General features: G+C 45.5%; 1 protein-coding gene across 2 annotated transcripts in view; it reads right to left on the bottom strand.

The window, feature by feature from the left end:
* The window catches only part of ABCB10 (ATP binding cassette subfamily B member 10), a 34,137-nt gene extending 24,669 nt beyond the window's left edge, over positions 1–9,468 (bottom strand). Inside the window, exon 1 of one of the 2 annotated variants that reach the window (XM_032841088.1) lies at positions 8,787–9,468. In XM_032841088.1, the coding sequence (XP_032696979.1) occupies positions 8,787–9,303 (517 nt within the window). In that variant the 5' untranslated portion in view covers positions 9,304–9,468. The remainder of the gene's footprint in view (positions 1–8,786) is intronic. The other variant, XM_032841086.1, reaches the window with a different exon arrangement.
* Positions 9,469–16,596: the final 7,128 nt, after the last annotated feature.

The raw sequence follows: 16,596 nt of genomic DNA, 5'->3' as shown, positions 1-16,596 counted from the left end.
GGCAGTGGCTTAACCCACTGAGCCACCCAGGTGCCCCTAAATAAATAAATCTTTTTTAAAAAGATAAAACAAAGACTGGGTTTGGGGGCACCTGGATGGCTCAGTCAGTTAAGCATCTGACTCTTGATTTCAGCTCAGGTCATGACCACAGGGTGGTGAGATCAAGCCCCACATCAGGATCTGCACTCAGAGGGGAGTCTACTTGTCCCTCTCTCCCTCTGCTTCTCCCCTGCTCCTTAAAATAAATAAATAAAATCTTTAAAAAAAGAAAAAGGTTGGGGTGTTTGGGGCAGGGTACATGCCAGTGCATCCCTTTTGAGTTTGGTCCTACCAGGAACTCAGCTAGTGCCACCACCACCAGATTCAATGGTGAGGCTCCTAGATGAATATGACGTGGACTGAGCCCTGGGAGATGGGAGCTCTCACACCCTGCAAACAGCCGTTGCTTCTCTTTGTGTTTTGCCTAATGCTAACACCAAAGTTAAAAATACTACTTTTATGTGACCTTAATAAAAAGAGTGTAGACTGTATTATTTATAATACTAAGATATGGAAGCAACACAAGTGTCCACCCACAGATGACTGGATGGTCTGGTGTACACACACACACACACACACACACACACACACTGGACTATTGGCTATAAAAAAGAAGGCAAGCTTGCCATTTGCTCTAAGATGGATGGACCTAGAGGGTATTTTGCTAAGTGAGATAAGTCAAAGAAAGACAAATACCATGTGATTTCACTTACATGTAGAATATAAAAAAACAAATGAATAAACAAAACATTTTAGACTCTTAAATACAAGAACTGAGAGTTGCCAGAAGGAAAGTGGGAGGGAGAAATTGAGAAAGTGATAAATTGAGAAAGATTAAGATCTTCTAAGTCACAGAGACCAAAGTTCAGCATAGGAGCATAGTGAATAATACATTACTAATGTTGTTTGTTGACAGATGGTGACTACCCTTATCACGGTGAGTGCGGAGTAACAGAATTAGTGAGTCAATATATTATACACCTGAAATTAATATAACATTGTACACCAACTATACTTCAAGTAAAAAATAGTTTTTATACTTAAAAAGAGTACAGAGCAAACTCAGTGTCAACAGTTTTAATTGGCAGAGCTCTAGGAGAAAGCAGAGTCTTTTAAGTAAGGAACATTTCACACTATCACTCTCTTCCTTCCTCAAGGCCTTCTGACATCTTCTGGAGAAGACCTACTCTGACAACCTTATTCAAAATAAAGTTACCCAGGGTGCCTGGGTGGCTTAGTCATTAAGTGGCTGCCTTCCGCTCAGGTCATGATCCCAGGATCCTGGGATCAAGCCCTGCAGGGGGCAGCAGGGAACTTACTTCTCCCTCTCCCTCTGCTGCTCCCCCTGCTTGTGTTCTCTCACCCTGTCAAATAAATAAATAAAATCTTTAAAAATAAAATAAAACACAGATACCCAAAATTGGCTGTCTCACTCCCTCTTCATTTTTCTCCTAGGCCACCCCCCCACCAACTCTGGCATTCTAAATGTTTCACTTATTTATTGTCTATCTCTCCATTTGGACATAAACGATTTTTAAGAATTTACTTTTAAGTAAACTCTACACCCATTGTAGGGCTGAAACTCACAATCCCAAGATCAAGAGTCACACGTTCTTCTGACTGAGCCAGCCAGGTGCCCCAGGACATGAAAGATTTTTGTCTGCTTTGTTCACTGCTGTATCCCCACCCGACATAGAGCAGAAGTTCAATAAATATTAAATGAATGAATGAACAAATAAATTGAACTTTGGCAAAGAAGGCACAAAAGTGTATCAGACCAAAGTTCCTCAGTTGCCTAAATAGGAACATTAAGATCTGGTGCCTCAGAAAATCCAGATGAAAATGACTCTGCAGAGAGCCAGAAAGTCCCTGTGTCTGTCTTAAAATCCCATAACCACAATTTAACTTAATAATATGAACCTGGCCGGGGGCCATTTCACTTTGCTATAAGACCTGGGGTCTTGTTTCAAAATGCCATGCTCCTAAGGACAGGGCCCAGAGGTACGCACAACGTCTAACCTGGGATTCCGCTTGACACAACTGTGGTGAACAGGCAGGCTCCAGGAGGAGGTGTCCTGGGGAATAAGGGATCGAGCTGAGAAGGCTTTCTGCTTCATCTTTCATCAGTCGCTACTCTCTCCAGTCTGTTCTTCCACTCTGGCAAATGCTTCCAAGAGTATAACGTATGTGAAGTGCTAGAAGGGTCCACTTCTCCCTCCCTCCCCCAGGGCTCTAATTCAAGGCTTTGATTCCAAATCAGAATCTGTAGTCTGTAAATGAAATGCCCTATGATTTTGATTCTGAACACTAGTTCTTACACAGTAATAATAATGATTCCAGAGAAAGTAATTTAGTTGAATCCAAACTCATTCCAGGATATCCCCTTTTGCCTTTTAATTTTTTAAAAATTATCCATTTATTTTATTGCCGTATGTGTCCTTTTCCTACACACTGAATGTAGACAAAAGTAAAAGACTTTTCTCGGCTTTTGTTTAGATGGATTCTTGTTAATGGAGGTTTTACTACATACCACTGTCTTAGACATTAATGAATGTCTAACTATCAATTCAGATCCCTCCCTAAACTGGACATACTGACTATACTACAACCCTTCTGAAATCCTTCTCCAACTTTTCTCTGTAGTTAAGCCTTTTCCTTGTTCCTATCCTTGTCTGATGGGACCCCAGCAACTGTCATGTATCTCTTGACAGATCTCTTCAGGTATCTTTCTGCTATCCTCATTTTCCTGAACCATGGCCTTCAAAAAGTAAAAGGAAAAACTCTTCAAAAGAAGGGGGAAAGAAACCCTAAAATGCAGAGTTAGCTCATGAAAAAACAGAGGCCTGGGATGCGTGGAAGAAGCTGTACAGCACGGCCAGCTCCTGCGAGACACAGTACCCATCATTTAACGAGTCATCTGACCATTAGGCAGGGTCCAGGACTATAGATGAAACATAGAAATGAGTCCCCGCCACTGTCTGAAGCATGTGGTAGGCACTATCTCCTTGAATCCTCCCCAAACCCCTTTAAGCCACATTATTTCCAAGGGAACTCAAGCACAGAGAGGTAAGGGAGCTTGTCCAAGGTGACCCAGTTCATGTAATGCAGAACCACACTGAGATAAAGCCTCCATCTCACCACATTCGAAGCAGAGAAAGGGGAACAAGCATGGGGGTTGGGGCAGGCCAGGAAGCAGAATGGCTGCGGGACAGAGTTGGGACAGGGACCTCATGGTACAAAGGAAGAAATACTGAGAAATGAAGTGGAGAGGTAGTGGGTTCTAGAGCACAGCATGGAATAGGGGATTTGCAGGAGGGCAGGCTAAGAGGGCGCGAGGCTGGGTGCTGCTGCAGTCAGCTTTGCATTCCATTTATTTATTTACTTACTTAAAGATTTTATTTGTCAGAGAAAGAGCGCACAAGCAGGGGGAGCAGCAGGCAGAACGGGAAGCAGACTCCCTGCTGAACAAGGAGCGACGGATAGGACTCGATCCCAGGACTCCTGGATCACGACCTGAGCTGAAGGCAGACACAACCGGCTGAGCCATCCAGGTGACCCCAGCGTTGCATCTTAAATGATCCACTCTGGCTGCCTGACAGAGACTCCTCAGGACATGCTGTTCCACTGCTCCAAGCAAGAGGGACTGGTGGGAACTGGGATAGAGGTCGAGAGGACAGGGAGGGTGACAAGGACTGGAGATATTTTTAAGAACTAGGTGCTACAGGACCTGGGCATTGCCTTGGTTTGGGGAGCATGATAGGAGGATAGGTTCTAAACTGGACCTCGCTCTGCCATCTAGCTGTTTGACCTCCAGTGAGTCACTGAGCCTCTCTGTGCCTCAGTTTCTTCATCTATAAAATGGCAATAAAGTTATACCTCCTTCACAGAAACATTACGAGGAGTAAATTAGCACATATATGTGAGGCATCTGATACGGAGCCCAACATCTAGCAAACAATAATTAGCTATTATCTTCATTACCGTTAGCTTCACAAGGCACCAAGAATGTCTCCAGCTTTGGCAAAGGGGTTCACACAGCAGCCCACTCTCGGGGAGAAGTGACAGAGCAGAAAAGGCAGCTTTGGGGAGGAAGGCAACTTTGGTTTTTGCACATGTTGAGTGCCCAAGCATCTATGACTCTCCGTGGATGCAAGGTGGGTCTTATGGGGCACAAAGGAGGAGAGGATATTGCAGGTTAGAGGGTGAGGGGAAGAAACCTGGCACGTCAGCTGGATGGGAAAGGAAGTGAAGGCATCAGGAGCTGGCAGGCTAGCAGGAAACAGAGTTTAGGAAACTGCTCAGGCTCACGGAGCAATCTGCAGAACAAAGATCTTCCAGACTGCCAGCATGTGCTGAAGACTGAGGCATCTGGGCCGTATCTGCAACCGTGGGAGGAATGCCTTTGACTCCAGCACTCGGTGTTCAGTGGACAGAAGACAGTGGTCACCTATGTACTTTCAAATCTTCTGCCACATTAAAAGAGTAAGAGTGGGTAAGATTAATTTCAACAGTGTATTTGATCCAATATAGCCAAAATATCGATCAACCCGTAATCAACATAAAAATAATGAACCCTACTTCTCTTCATACCGAGTTCTTTTAAAATATGATAGGCATGGTCTGCTTCAATCAATTCTAACACATTTCATAGAACAGCTACAGAATGTTCACGTTTTCTCTGAAATGTGGTATTTCCAGGGCAAACAAACGTCCTCAGCTTTCTGGAGCAGTCTGTTTCAGAGGCTCGGCCCCCTGTGCCGGCAGCACTGTCCTTGGTACAGCGTCTGTCCTGACTTGGGCTTCAGGAAATAGCCACTCTAAGCACTGCTCACCCTCTCTTTGCTTTCTGCATTCAGTGGTTTCGTCACTCTGTTCTTTCTGGTCCCTTCATAAAAGAAATGAAACAAAAAAATTCAGCAAAAGCTCCTGGTGGGCATCGGGTTCTAAGAACAGTCCTAATCTCAAACCACACAAGCCCTTATCAGTATTTGAAACGAGAGGCACCCTCCTCAGTTCTCCACAGAGGCCTCAACTGAACAGCGTGGGTGGAGGGGTGGAGGTGTACCTTGCTTGCACCGTGTAACCAGGAATCTGCCTGGGAAGTGTAGGGAACGCAGTCTGCCTCTGTGTACCTGCAGGCTGGCATTGTCATTATAACCTCACAGTGCTCCAATGACCCACAGCTCACTCCTGGTATCAATTTATGCAGTGTTCCTGCCCCTAACTCAGTGGGATGGCTAAAGCCCTCCACAGCCTCCCTCTATCTGCCAGACGCAGCAAGGGGCTCGGACAAATTACTTCTTATCCCAGCAGTCCACCCACAGGGCTCCCCAGCGAGCTCCTGTATCTTTTAAGACTCCTCTGGCCAAGGTGATAAGAGAGAGACAAGGGAGAGCAACTTTGTGGGCCATGGCTATAGGAAGATGGCTGCGAATTCCTATACCAAGTGAGCCTAGGGGCAGGGAGCACGGGGCCCGTGAGAGGACTGCAGTGCCTTTGGGAGGAGGGTGGGAATAACGCTAAAACTCTTCTCCACACACATCTGGAAACATTTCAAATGGTAGACCCTGATTTTAAAGTTTCTGATATAAATTACTTCAGATCAAAGTCTTCTGGTCCCGGACTTCAGGCAGCATACTCAGCAAATTGCTAAAGACAGATAAAAATACTGTTTATCAAATGTATAGCTGAATCGTTGAGAAAGGATTTTTGCATTTGTTTTCCTAAAAACTGGCAAATTAACACTGGAATTGCTTGTCTTCAGCTCAGCTTTTTTTGGTTTGACGCACGTGCACGCGCACGCACACACACACACGCAGCTCTTTATCCAAATTTCAAAGAGATGTGCCAACATCTGAGGCTGCTCTTATGATGATAGGTTACAAATTAAAGATGGCGCCCCACTTCCTTTTAACCCCACAAACGCCAACACCCAGACTGGCTTCAATATATCACATATAATGGCTTTTTAGGACTCCATACATCCTAGTAAGGGTTTTTTCATCAGATTTCCAGGTAAGATACAATATGTATTTATTATCTGTTAAAAAAAATTAGTGTATCAACCTCGGACTTTCTCAAATGACATGTTCAAAATTACTCAATGAGGCAGATCAAAATCGCTCTTCTCAAAATAAAAGGAGGTACAGCTCTTGCTTTATTTAAAACTGTCTTCTCAACATACTAGCATGGTAGGACATGTTGGAATGGAAAGAAGGTACAGGGATGATGGTTACGAGAAAGGTAGGACTGGGCTATGCACAGTGCTGAGCACATGTGGGCAGCAGCAAAGCCTGATACCTAAAATACCTTCTCAGCACCTGATATTTCAGGAATAAAACAAAACTGGCTTTCCTTGGGGTGCCTGGGTGGCTCAGTGGGTTAAGTGCCTACCTTTGGCTCAGGTCATGATCTCAGGGTCCTGGGATCAAGCCCTGCATCATGCTCTCTGCTCAGCAGGGAGCCTGCTTCCCCCTCTCTCTCTGTCTGCCTCTCTGCCTACTTGTGATCTCTCTCTCAAATAAATAAAATCTTTAAAAACAAAACAAAACTGGCTTTCCTTGCGCTCACTTTGAGTTGCATATAGGAATGGCAGACATACCCTGTAGCACTCAGGGTCTCCAAATTTCGGCCTCAATCTGGGCCTGGTGGGACCATTATTTATTCCCTCAACTCGGGCACTCTGAGCCCCTGCTCTGTGCTGCATACATGCTAAGAACTAGACAGAATTAGACACAGCGCCTGTCTCAAGCAGCTCATAGTCCAGTGAGATCACCTAGTCTCAAAATTTTCTTTTAATAAAGTAAAAGATCTTTATTTCCATCAAAATCTACATACGGCCAACCGAGCAACGAAATAAATTCTCTTTATACCTCTGTGATACCAAGAATCGCCCTAAGCTTCAAAGGTCAGTCAGAGGTAGAAGATTCCTACTCTACCTGCACTACAACACAAATGACTCTAGTAAATTCTTTTGAAAGCAATGGATTTGCAGCAAAGCATGTGGGATTCTGACCTGTTTCAAGGGCTGCATCTGACAACCTCACAGGCCCTCTTCCCATGCCCTCATCATGGTTGCACTTTTATCTCTAGTCATAGGATTATTTCACTTATGTTTCCTCCCCCACTAAGCTGGAAGCCCTAAGGGGAACAGGAACCATGTTTCTTTCTGCTTGCCAATGTAACCTCATGGCCTACCGTACATTGAGTGGGCTCAATAAATATTAATTAAAGAAATGAAGATTTAGGGGACTCTCAAAAACTTGCATGTAAACATTTCCCCTACTATGGTTAAAAGAGGAGCTACTGAAAACTGTTCTAAAAACATTTGTTTTGATTTCTTAAGATTTTGTTTTATTTATTTATTTATTTGAGAGAGAGAGAGAGAGATATCACAAGTAGGCAGAGGGGCCCTCAGAGAGAGGGCGGGGAGCAGGCTCCCTGCTGAGCAGGCTGGATCCCAGGACCCTGAGATCATGACCTGAGCCAAAGGCTGCGGCTTAACCCTCTGAGCCACTCAGGCGCCTCGTTTTGATTTCTTTTAAAAATTACTCAATTATGGGGCGCCTGGGTGGCTCAGTGGCTAAAGCCTCTGCCTTCGGCTCAGGTCATGATCTCAGGGTCCTGGGATCGAGCCTCACATGGGGCTCTCTGCTCAGCAGGGAGCCTGCTTCCTCCTCCTCTCTCTGCCTGCCTCTCTGCCTACTTGTGATCTGTCTGTCAAATAAAAATCTGTAAAAAAAAAATTACTCAATTATGATTTAGTTGGGTTATGATCTACAGTTTCTCATATTTTCTGGAGTACACAAACTGCTCATCATGCCAGTGTTTGATTTTCTTTGAAGAGGTAGTAACTTCCTGCTTACCACTCAGGGAGGCAAAAAGCACTTGAAACAAATTGAAAAGTTTCCACTGTTTCGCTTCACATAGCAAAAAATTTTTGACTGTTTAACAAATTTGTCTAAAGCAAATAATGTTTTTATTTTTTATTTAAATTCAATTTAGTTAACATATAGTGTATCATTAGCTTCAGCGGTAGAATTCAGTGATTCATCAGTTGCATACAGTTCCCAGGGCTCACTACATCAAGGGCCCTCCTCCCTAATGCCCATCACACAGTTACCCAATCCCCCGTCCACCTCCTCTCCCGCAACCTGTTTGTTCCCTATAGTTAAGAGTCTCTAACAGTTTGCCTCCCTTTCTCTTTTTCTTATTTTGTTTTCCTTCCCTTCCCCTACGTTCATCTGTTCTGTTCCTTAAAATCCACATGAGTGAAATCATACGGTATTTGTCTTTATCTCATTTCGCTTAGCCTAATACCTAATGTTTATAAGAAGTGGTATAACTGCATAATACAAAACAGGTATATTTTTGGCTAGAATAAATTTTCAAATGGAAGGAGGGGGAGCCCAGCTCACTCTGAGAACGCTGGCAATGCCACAGCAGAACGGCCCCCAAGATTCCAATAATGAGATACTGTTGCCCTTCTGTGTGTGTCAAGCCAAGAAAACAAACATAAAAGACAACTGAGAACAGATTCTCAGCCAACCTGAAAGGCTCGACAATGCTACCGAGAGGTGAGCGCTCCATTCAGCACTTCTTGCTAAAGATCCCCACAAAAGGGCCAGCCCGTCCCTCCCCACTGTGTCACAAGTGGCCCGGGGTCTCCCTGCCGCCCCCACTGTGTCCCGGGACCACGCGCTAGGTGCGCGGACCCGCCGAGGGGGAGAGGACGGAGAAAGCCCTACCTGCCAGCCTCCCGCGCTCCGGGTACGCCAGCCCCAAGAGCTTCTGGGCCTCCGAGCGCCTGGCCGCGGCAGGGTGTAGCCGCGAGTTGTCTCCGGGAGTCGCCGCGGCCGCAGGCAACGCCGACCCGCGCTGCCAGGCCTCGCCCCCGCCCCGGGCTGCGACTGCCGGTCCGCCCCGGAGCCCAGCGCGCCGGAGCCGGGGAACGTCCGGCCCCACAAGGGCCCCGCACCTGCTGGCGCCGGGGGACCGCGCCCACAGCCCCAGAAGCCGCGCCAGGCCTGCTCCCCCGCTGCGGCCGCGGGGACCCCCGCCCGGGCAGCCGCTAGTCCAGCGACGCGGGTCTCGCGCGGCGCCGGCGCCCCGGAGGAGCCCCGGCCCCGCGCCCCAAGGCCGCGCCGGCCACAGGCCCGTCAGCGGAGGTCGGGGCCCCGGGACGCCGGCGCCCAGGGTCCACGTGTCGGCGGCCGGGCTTCGCCACCCGAGCAGCCGCAGCGGCCAAGCGAGTGGACCCTGCATGGCGCCGCGTCCGACCCGCGCGCCTCAGCCCGCCCGGCCCGGCGCGCACCGAGTCCGAGGACCCTCGCGGCCCGGCCGAGCAGAGGGCGTGCACGCGGCGCCGCCCGCCGCCCCGCCCGCTGTCACCCGGCGTCACCCGTCTCATCCGGCCCGCGGCCCGCGTGCACGCCCGGGGACGCGTCCTCCCCAGACCCATCCCAGCCGCCGCCCTCCGCCCGCACGGGTCCCCGCCCCCCCAGGCCGGCGACCGGGGCCCGACACCCCCTCCAAGGAGCCCCGTCCCGCCTCGGACGCTTTCCCCGCAGCGCCCCCACCGGGCTGGCGAGCGCTGGGCGCGCAGCCTGCTCCTCCAAGACCGGGCTGAAGAAAGCCCCGGGGGCCGCTGCGCCTGCGCACTATCGCGCGGGGAGCTTTTTCGCGCTTTTCAGCATCCTCCCGTAAAAACCTGGAAGCAGCGCGAGCCGTTTCTCACGCCAGAGCCCTCGGCGGAGCGCACAGACGAGATCACACGATGACCGGTGAAAGGATGGGCCTGCCGGACAGCTCGCGGGTCGGCGCTTGGGGCGGGTCCGCGGCCTCGGCGACCCAGACTAGGGCTGGTCCTGTCACCCTGTGTCCCACTCCAGAGCACCGGACTGAGACGCGGAACACTGAGAAGACATCGCTGCGGGTCAGCGCAGTTGTGGGAGGCGTTCTGGAGGACGTCGTGGGCGAGGGGCGAGCAGTGAACTGGCTAGCTTTGAGCAGAGGAAGAGATCATTTCGTAACTTGAGCCGAAGTGCAAAAGCAGACACAGTCGAGGCACTCTGGCTGTTCAGAGCAGGACCAATCCAAGTGCCATTTGTATTTCAGTACATGTGCAAGGAAAGCCAGAGGAGAGGATCCTAAAACCCACGGGGAGTCCCGCAAGGAGACTGCATGGTGCGGAAAGCATCCCTACGCTGAGGATTGGGAGGGGAGCAGCCCGATTCTCTCACATGTAAGAGTCATGGTTGAACAAGGTGGATAGGTTTTTGTTGACTCGTAATTTTACAGGGCCGATACTAGGGTAAGGCTAGCGAGAGACACTTGGCTCAATTGCAAAATTTATGGATTTGGGAAAAAACCTCACATTTCAATAGTCAAGATAAATATTTTAATGCAATATTTTTAAAGTCAAAATTAATTTTGTAAAAAAATCAAAATTAATGCAAAAACATCCATGATAAGCAATACATCGAAGCTTCAAATATATCAACACTTCAAATGCATTTGTGCACTTGCGCGATCCAGCCTCTCTCTTCCCTTCTTAATCCCACCCCTGAAAGACTTATTTACAGAAATAGGCAGTTAGCAGCTGGCCTACTTTACCATTTTTTTAAAAAATTTGCGTTAAAATGTTATATATCTTGGTTACTGAGACTTCTTGGGCCTCTATTGAGCTTCACTCCCAGGAGAGTGACTCACTCACGTCACCCTACTTGGGGCGGTGGTAGGCAAGGAGTGTAGGACTTTTGAAACGAAGTACTGATAGTAGTATGGAATTAAATAATTTGTGCTTTAAATGCCCTGATGAGCAGGAAGTAAGCAGGAAGCATGCAGTCCTCTAAACTCCACCTCTTAGACCAAGGGGAGCATGGAGTTGTTCCCTCCAACCAATCCAAGTTAACCACGACTTAGGTTAGCCTCTCATTGGTATCTAAATTCTAGAATGCAGGGTATAGATAGAAATCGACTCCACTGATTTATGAGTGGGCGTGTTCCTTTTTGGAAAGATTTTATTAGGCGACTTCTACAAATTGAGGAGATAGTGCTTCATACCTCACATTATACATTCCCATTTAAGCCCCAGCTGAAGCAATGTCAAAAAATGACATTCTCCCAGTTGGAAAGTGACAATTTTTCTTTTTTAATTTGACAGAGAGATCACAAGTAGGCAGAGAGGCAGGCAGAAGCAGGCTCCCTGCTGAACAGAGAGCCCAATGTGGGGCTTGATCCCAGGACCCTGAAATCATGACCTGAACTGAAGGCAGAGGCTTAACCCACTGAGCCCCCCGGGCACACCAGAAAATGACAATTTTAAGTCAAATCTAACCTTCCTCCTACTTTATATTTCCCATTTTCCAGAACACAGTTGCTGCTCCAAGGGCTGGGGAAGGCAGGACCATTGTTTGCTTTCTGCCTTCCCCAGAGTGATGTCCACTAGACTTATTCGGCAAGCACTCTCTGGGGCCTGGAGTCTACAGAACAATAACTCCAAGTGTAGTTGATTTAAAAAACAAAACAATTATTGGTCCTTTGCATTTCTAAAAATCAGGCAGGTAATAGGAAATCAATCAACCTTGACAAAAATGTCATGCTAAAAATAAAAATCCTTCCCAGCCATCATTTCATATACACGGCAAGAATTATTTCTGTAGACTCTAAAGAAAAGGTCAGTGGTTCCTAAAAAATATATATACAATGGGAGAATGGAGTAGGGAATAAATATTGGCAGGATAATCACTAGGGCGATTTACATAGTTATCACACCAAAAAAAAAAACTACTCTAAATATATGTGCGTGTGTATGTATAAATTCAATACACATTCATATGAGAAGAGAAGGTTGCCATAATGCAAAGCAATAAGCATCTATGTTTTGCACATGTATATGTGTTAAATACATGTTATCGCTTTGCATTACTGTGACCTATTCCCGTTTAAAAATAAAGATAACTTCTCTTTGCATTTTTAGAAATTTTTTGGCCACTGAAAAAAGGGAAGAAATACTCTAAGCTGCGTTTGGGAAAGTAAGATTCAAACACTTAGATGCAAATGGATTAATAATATAAAGTACCACAGAAAAGCAAGAAAAGGGGGTGTATGAATTCTGAGACAACAAACAGAAGTCCATATCCTGCCCACTGACACCCAGAAAGGGCTCGCAGTGGAGGTGTGATTGAACCAAGCAGTCAAAACTGGCCTTTAGTGAACAGACTCTTAATAGGCTTAGTGGTCAACAGGTGTTGAATTCAAAAAGGACGTCTTTGGACAGAAACTTGAGAGCAGTTGGGACTACTCCAAGAACATTTCCATCTGTGGGCTCTTGTAGCTCTCAGAGTGTGCTAAAGGTGCTTACGTGGACAGCAGGAGGGGCCCGCGGAGCACAATAGCACAATAAGCCAACGCAAGTCTTCCTGGTGTGAAGCCTGTGATCTGATGAGGGTGGGAGTGTGAGGGTGGGGTTGTCATTTGACCTTTCTTAGTACATTCCCTTTTTCTCTTAACTCAGGGGTAGCAGGGCAGTGGCTGAAGGTAGAGCATGCGCATCAATGAAGCAGGAACCAGGAAGGGCAGGGTGGGGTGGGGAGGGCTCTACATGGGGCTGAATTTGTAAATTCCTCTGGAGCCCAGATTGAAGTTTTTGCTAACTCATCTTCACTGTGCTCTTAGGGTGAAGGCTGGGGCTATAACTTAATCTCACCAATAGGACCCAGGCAGGCCGAATGCAGTGTTTGTAGGTTCCCGCATCTTTGGCTTTTACATTCTCTCTCACCTTCTCCCCAAAGGTGGTTATGGGTTGAATTGTGTCCCTCCAAAAAAGATAATGTTGAAATCCTAACCCCTAGTATCTCAGATTGGGACCTTATTTGGAAACAGAGTGGTCGCAGTTATGGTTAATTAAGGTAAGAGGAAGCCCTATTGGGGTAGGAGTATGGTATCTTGATGAGAAGGTGGCTATATGAAGACAGAGGCACACAGGGAAAAGTGCCATATGATGACCAAGGCAAAATTGGGAGTTATGCAGCTGCAAGCCAAGGAATGTCAAAGATTGCCTGCTAATCCCCAGGAGCAGCCAAAAGGCAAGGAAGATTTCCCTATGGGTTTTGGAGGGAGTATGGCTCCGCCAACACCCTGATTTCAGCCTCCAGAACCATGAGACAAACAGTTTCTGCTCTTTTAAGCCACATAGTTTGTGGTATTTTACTAAGGCAGGTCTAGGAAAGTACTACAAAGGCCTAACATCAGTGTCTTAAATCGTACTGCCATAGATGCCTGGTATTTGCCCATTTAACTCATGTTTAGCCAAATAAGCAACTGAGTTATTCAAGCTACTCTAAGCAGTCGGTTTGCAGGTCTTATCTCCTACAACGCCTAACTTTGTTTTACCAGGATTATGTTTCACAGCTGTCCAGATTTCAGGCTACAGAGAAGCTTGCATGATCTCATGAAATGTAGCTCAGGACTATTACACAAAGGTAACATACATGAAACCAGACAGTGAGCCTGATTCTGTGATTTTTATAATATTTCGGTACAGTGTTTTCTCTTATGTTAACCATCTGAGGTTGGACCCAGACAGAGAGAAACATTTTAGCATATTTTGAGTAGGAGGTGAAAGAACCAGAAGTTACGAGAGGACACAGATACCAATACCCTAATCATTCACTTCTGTCTAGAGAAAACCACTGCTCCTTGTGTATCCTTGCAAAGATATTCTGGTAATATAGGAGTGTATGTGTGTGTGAGTATATGTATCTATATTTTTATTTTTAAAGATTTTATTTATTTATTTGACAGAGATCACAAGTAGGCAGAGAGGCAGGCAGAGAGAGAGAGAGAGGAAGGGAAACAGGCTCCCCGCTGAGCAGAGAGCCAGATGCAGGGCTCCATCCCAGGACCTTGGGATCATGACCTGAGCCGAAGGCAGAGGCTTTAACCCACTGAGCCACCCAGGCGCTCCTATATTTTTATTTTTTACATAAATATAGCATACTGGACATGCAACCCTGAACCTTGCTTTTTTCATTGTACATTTTAGGATTTGGTTCCCAACTGGCACATTGTCCTTCCTAAAGGCTGAATGGCCTTCCATTGCCTGGATGTACCCCAATTTATTTAACTAATGTCCTAATATTAGGCTTTTGCTATTATAAATAATACTGCAGTGAATATCTTTGTAAGTATTTAGCATTCCACACATGTAGGAGTTTGTCTGTAGTTTAAATTCCCAGAAGTGACACACCTAGTGGAATAACTAAAATTATTGACTAAAAATTAAGAAAACAATAAAAGCCTCCTATTTGGAAAAAGGGAGGAAAATTTTAAAATTTTTCAAAATTTTTTTTATTTGTAATTTTTTCCTTATTTTTACAAACCCTTGTGTTGACAGCCTCTTTCGAAAAATTTTTTATTTGAGAGAGAGAGTGAGAAGATCACGAGCAGAGGGGGAGGGGCAAAGGAAGAGGGAAATGCAGACTCCTTGCTCAGCAGGGAGCCTGATGCAGGGCTGGATCCCAGGACCCTGGGATTATGACCTGAGCTGAAGGTAGATGCTCAACCCCTTGAGCCACCCAGGCACCCCCCTCTTTCTAATGTTTAAAGAACAAATAATTCCCGTGGAAAATAAACTACCCCAAAGCATAAATAAAGATAGATTTCTTCATCTATTTTGTGAAATTCATGAGCCCTAATATTTAAACCTAACAAAGATAGCCACCAAAAGCAAAAGACAAAAAAAAAAAAAATCAATATACAAGTCCTTAATAAGACAACAGCAAAGCATATCCAACAGAACACATTATCACTAAAATAACATGATAAGAACAGAACTGTCACATTACACAATCAGTGCCCTAAGAAAGAGCATCCAGATCAAGCCATCAGCCAACATCATACTCATTATTGAACCACTAGAAAAATAAGACAAAGACGCCAGTCATCACTGCCACTGTTAAACATGGTGCCGGAGGTACTAGCCGATGGAAGAGATAAAAATGAATGAGGTATAGTTATCAACAGGAGAAAGATAAAATTATCATTGCATGCAAATTATATTCTTATTTACCTAAAAAACAGAGTTCAGTGAAAAAATAATGAAGCAATAAGAATTCTATGAGGTCGTTGAATCCAAAATTGACAAAAATAAGTTTTCTTGTGAATGAAGGTAGAAAATACACTGCCCCAAAATGGCATTAATAATTATAATAAAAATGTAAAACACCTAGGGGTGCCTGGGTGGCTCAGTTGGTTAAGCAGCTGATTCTTGATCTCAGCCTACATTGTGATCTCGGAGTCATGAGTTCAAGCCCCGTGTTCACCTGCACCCTGGGTGTGGAGCCAACTTAAAAAAAAAAAAATTTAAACACCTAGTAATCAAATTAAAAGGAATGTACAAGACAAATGTGAAGATAATAATAAAGCTGTACTGAGGTAGAAATAAGAAGACTCAAATAAAAAGAAGAGATATTTTCCTGGGTGTGTAGACCAACTAAAAATACATGATATGTGCTAGGTCCTGTGTTAAGCAACTTATACACATAATCATACAATATTCTGAGGGGTTTTTCTCTTTTCTTTTTAAACAACTGAAGAAGGGACACCTGGGTAGCTCAGTCGATTAAGCCGCTGCCTTCAGCTCAGGTAATGATCCCAGGGTCCTGGTATTGAGTCCTGCACCAGGCTCCTTGCTCAGTGGGGAGCCTGCTTTTCTCTCTGCCTCTGCCTGACTCTCTGCCTACTTGTGCTCACTCTCTCTCTCTCTCTCTCTGACAAATAAATAAATAAAATCTTTAAATTATAATTATTTAAAAAAAAAAAACTGAAGAAGTTGTGTCCCACAGAGGTGAAGCAATTTGCCCCAAGCCACACAAATAGTAGATGGCAGAGCGGGATTTGATTCTGGAAGTTTCCAAAGCACATGCCTAACGGCCAAGTCAGTTTTCCCACATTAATTTATAGATTTAACATAATTCCATTGAAGCCCTTGAAAAAAAATTTTTTAATTGCTGAAATGAATCTAGGATATAAAAAAATAAAGAAACCAAGGAAAACTGTTGTTGATCATAGCCAACTAAATATGGAGCTTCTCATACCTGTGCCCCAAAACTATATGGACTAACAAAAAGAACAAATAAAGCCACACAAATCTCATACCTATCATGTAATTACAAAGCTCATATTGCCAGTGCATAGAAAAATAAACACCAATTTTTACCAGAGTTCTCTGTCCAGCTCTGTCACAAGGCTTTGAACAGAACTGGGACAGGAAGACTTCAGAAAACCTGTGAAAATACAAGAAGAGGGGAGCAAGGGGGTCTAAAATTGACCAAAAATCATGAGAGGGAAGGAAAATTTAAAGATGAAAATATGGGAGAGAGGGGAAGGGTTCTAGTGGATCAAAACACTCCACAAGGAAAGAACTTTAAAATGAGCAGGACTTAAGGTAACTGTCTTAAAAAAGGAAAAGGGAAAGCGGGAAGAGAGTTTCAAAAGAAGGAAGGGGGGTGCCGCCTGGGTGGTTCAGTTGGTTAGGCATCTGCCTTGGGCTCA

Source organism: Lontra canadensis, unplaced genomic scaffold (genome assembly GCF_010015895.1).
Source record: "Lontra canadensis isolate GAN:19392208 unplaced genomic scaffold, GSC_riverotter_1.0 scaffold120, whole genome shotgun sequence".
Lineage (NCBI taxonomy): Eukaryota > Metazoa > Chordata > Mammalia > Carnivora > Mustelidae > Lontra > Lontra canadensis.
The sequence above is the reverse complement of the archived record's forward strand: the minus strand, read 5'-3'. Positions and strand labels throughout refer to the sequence as shown.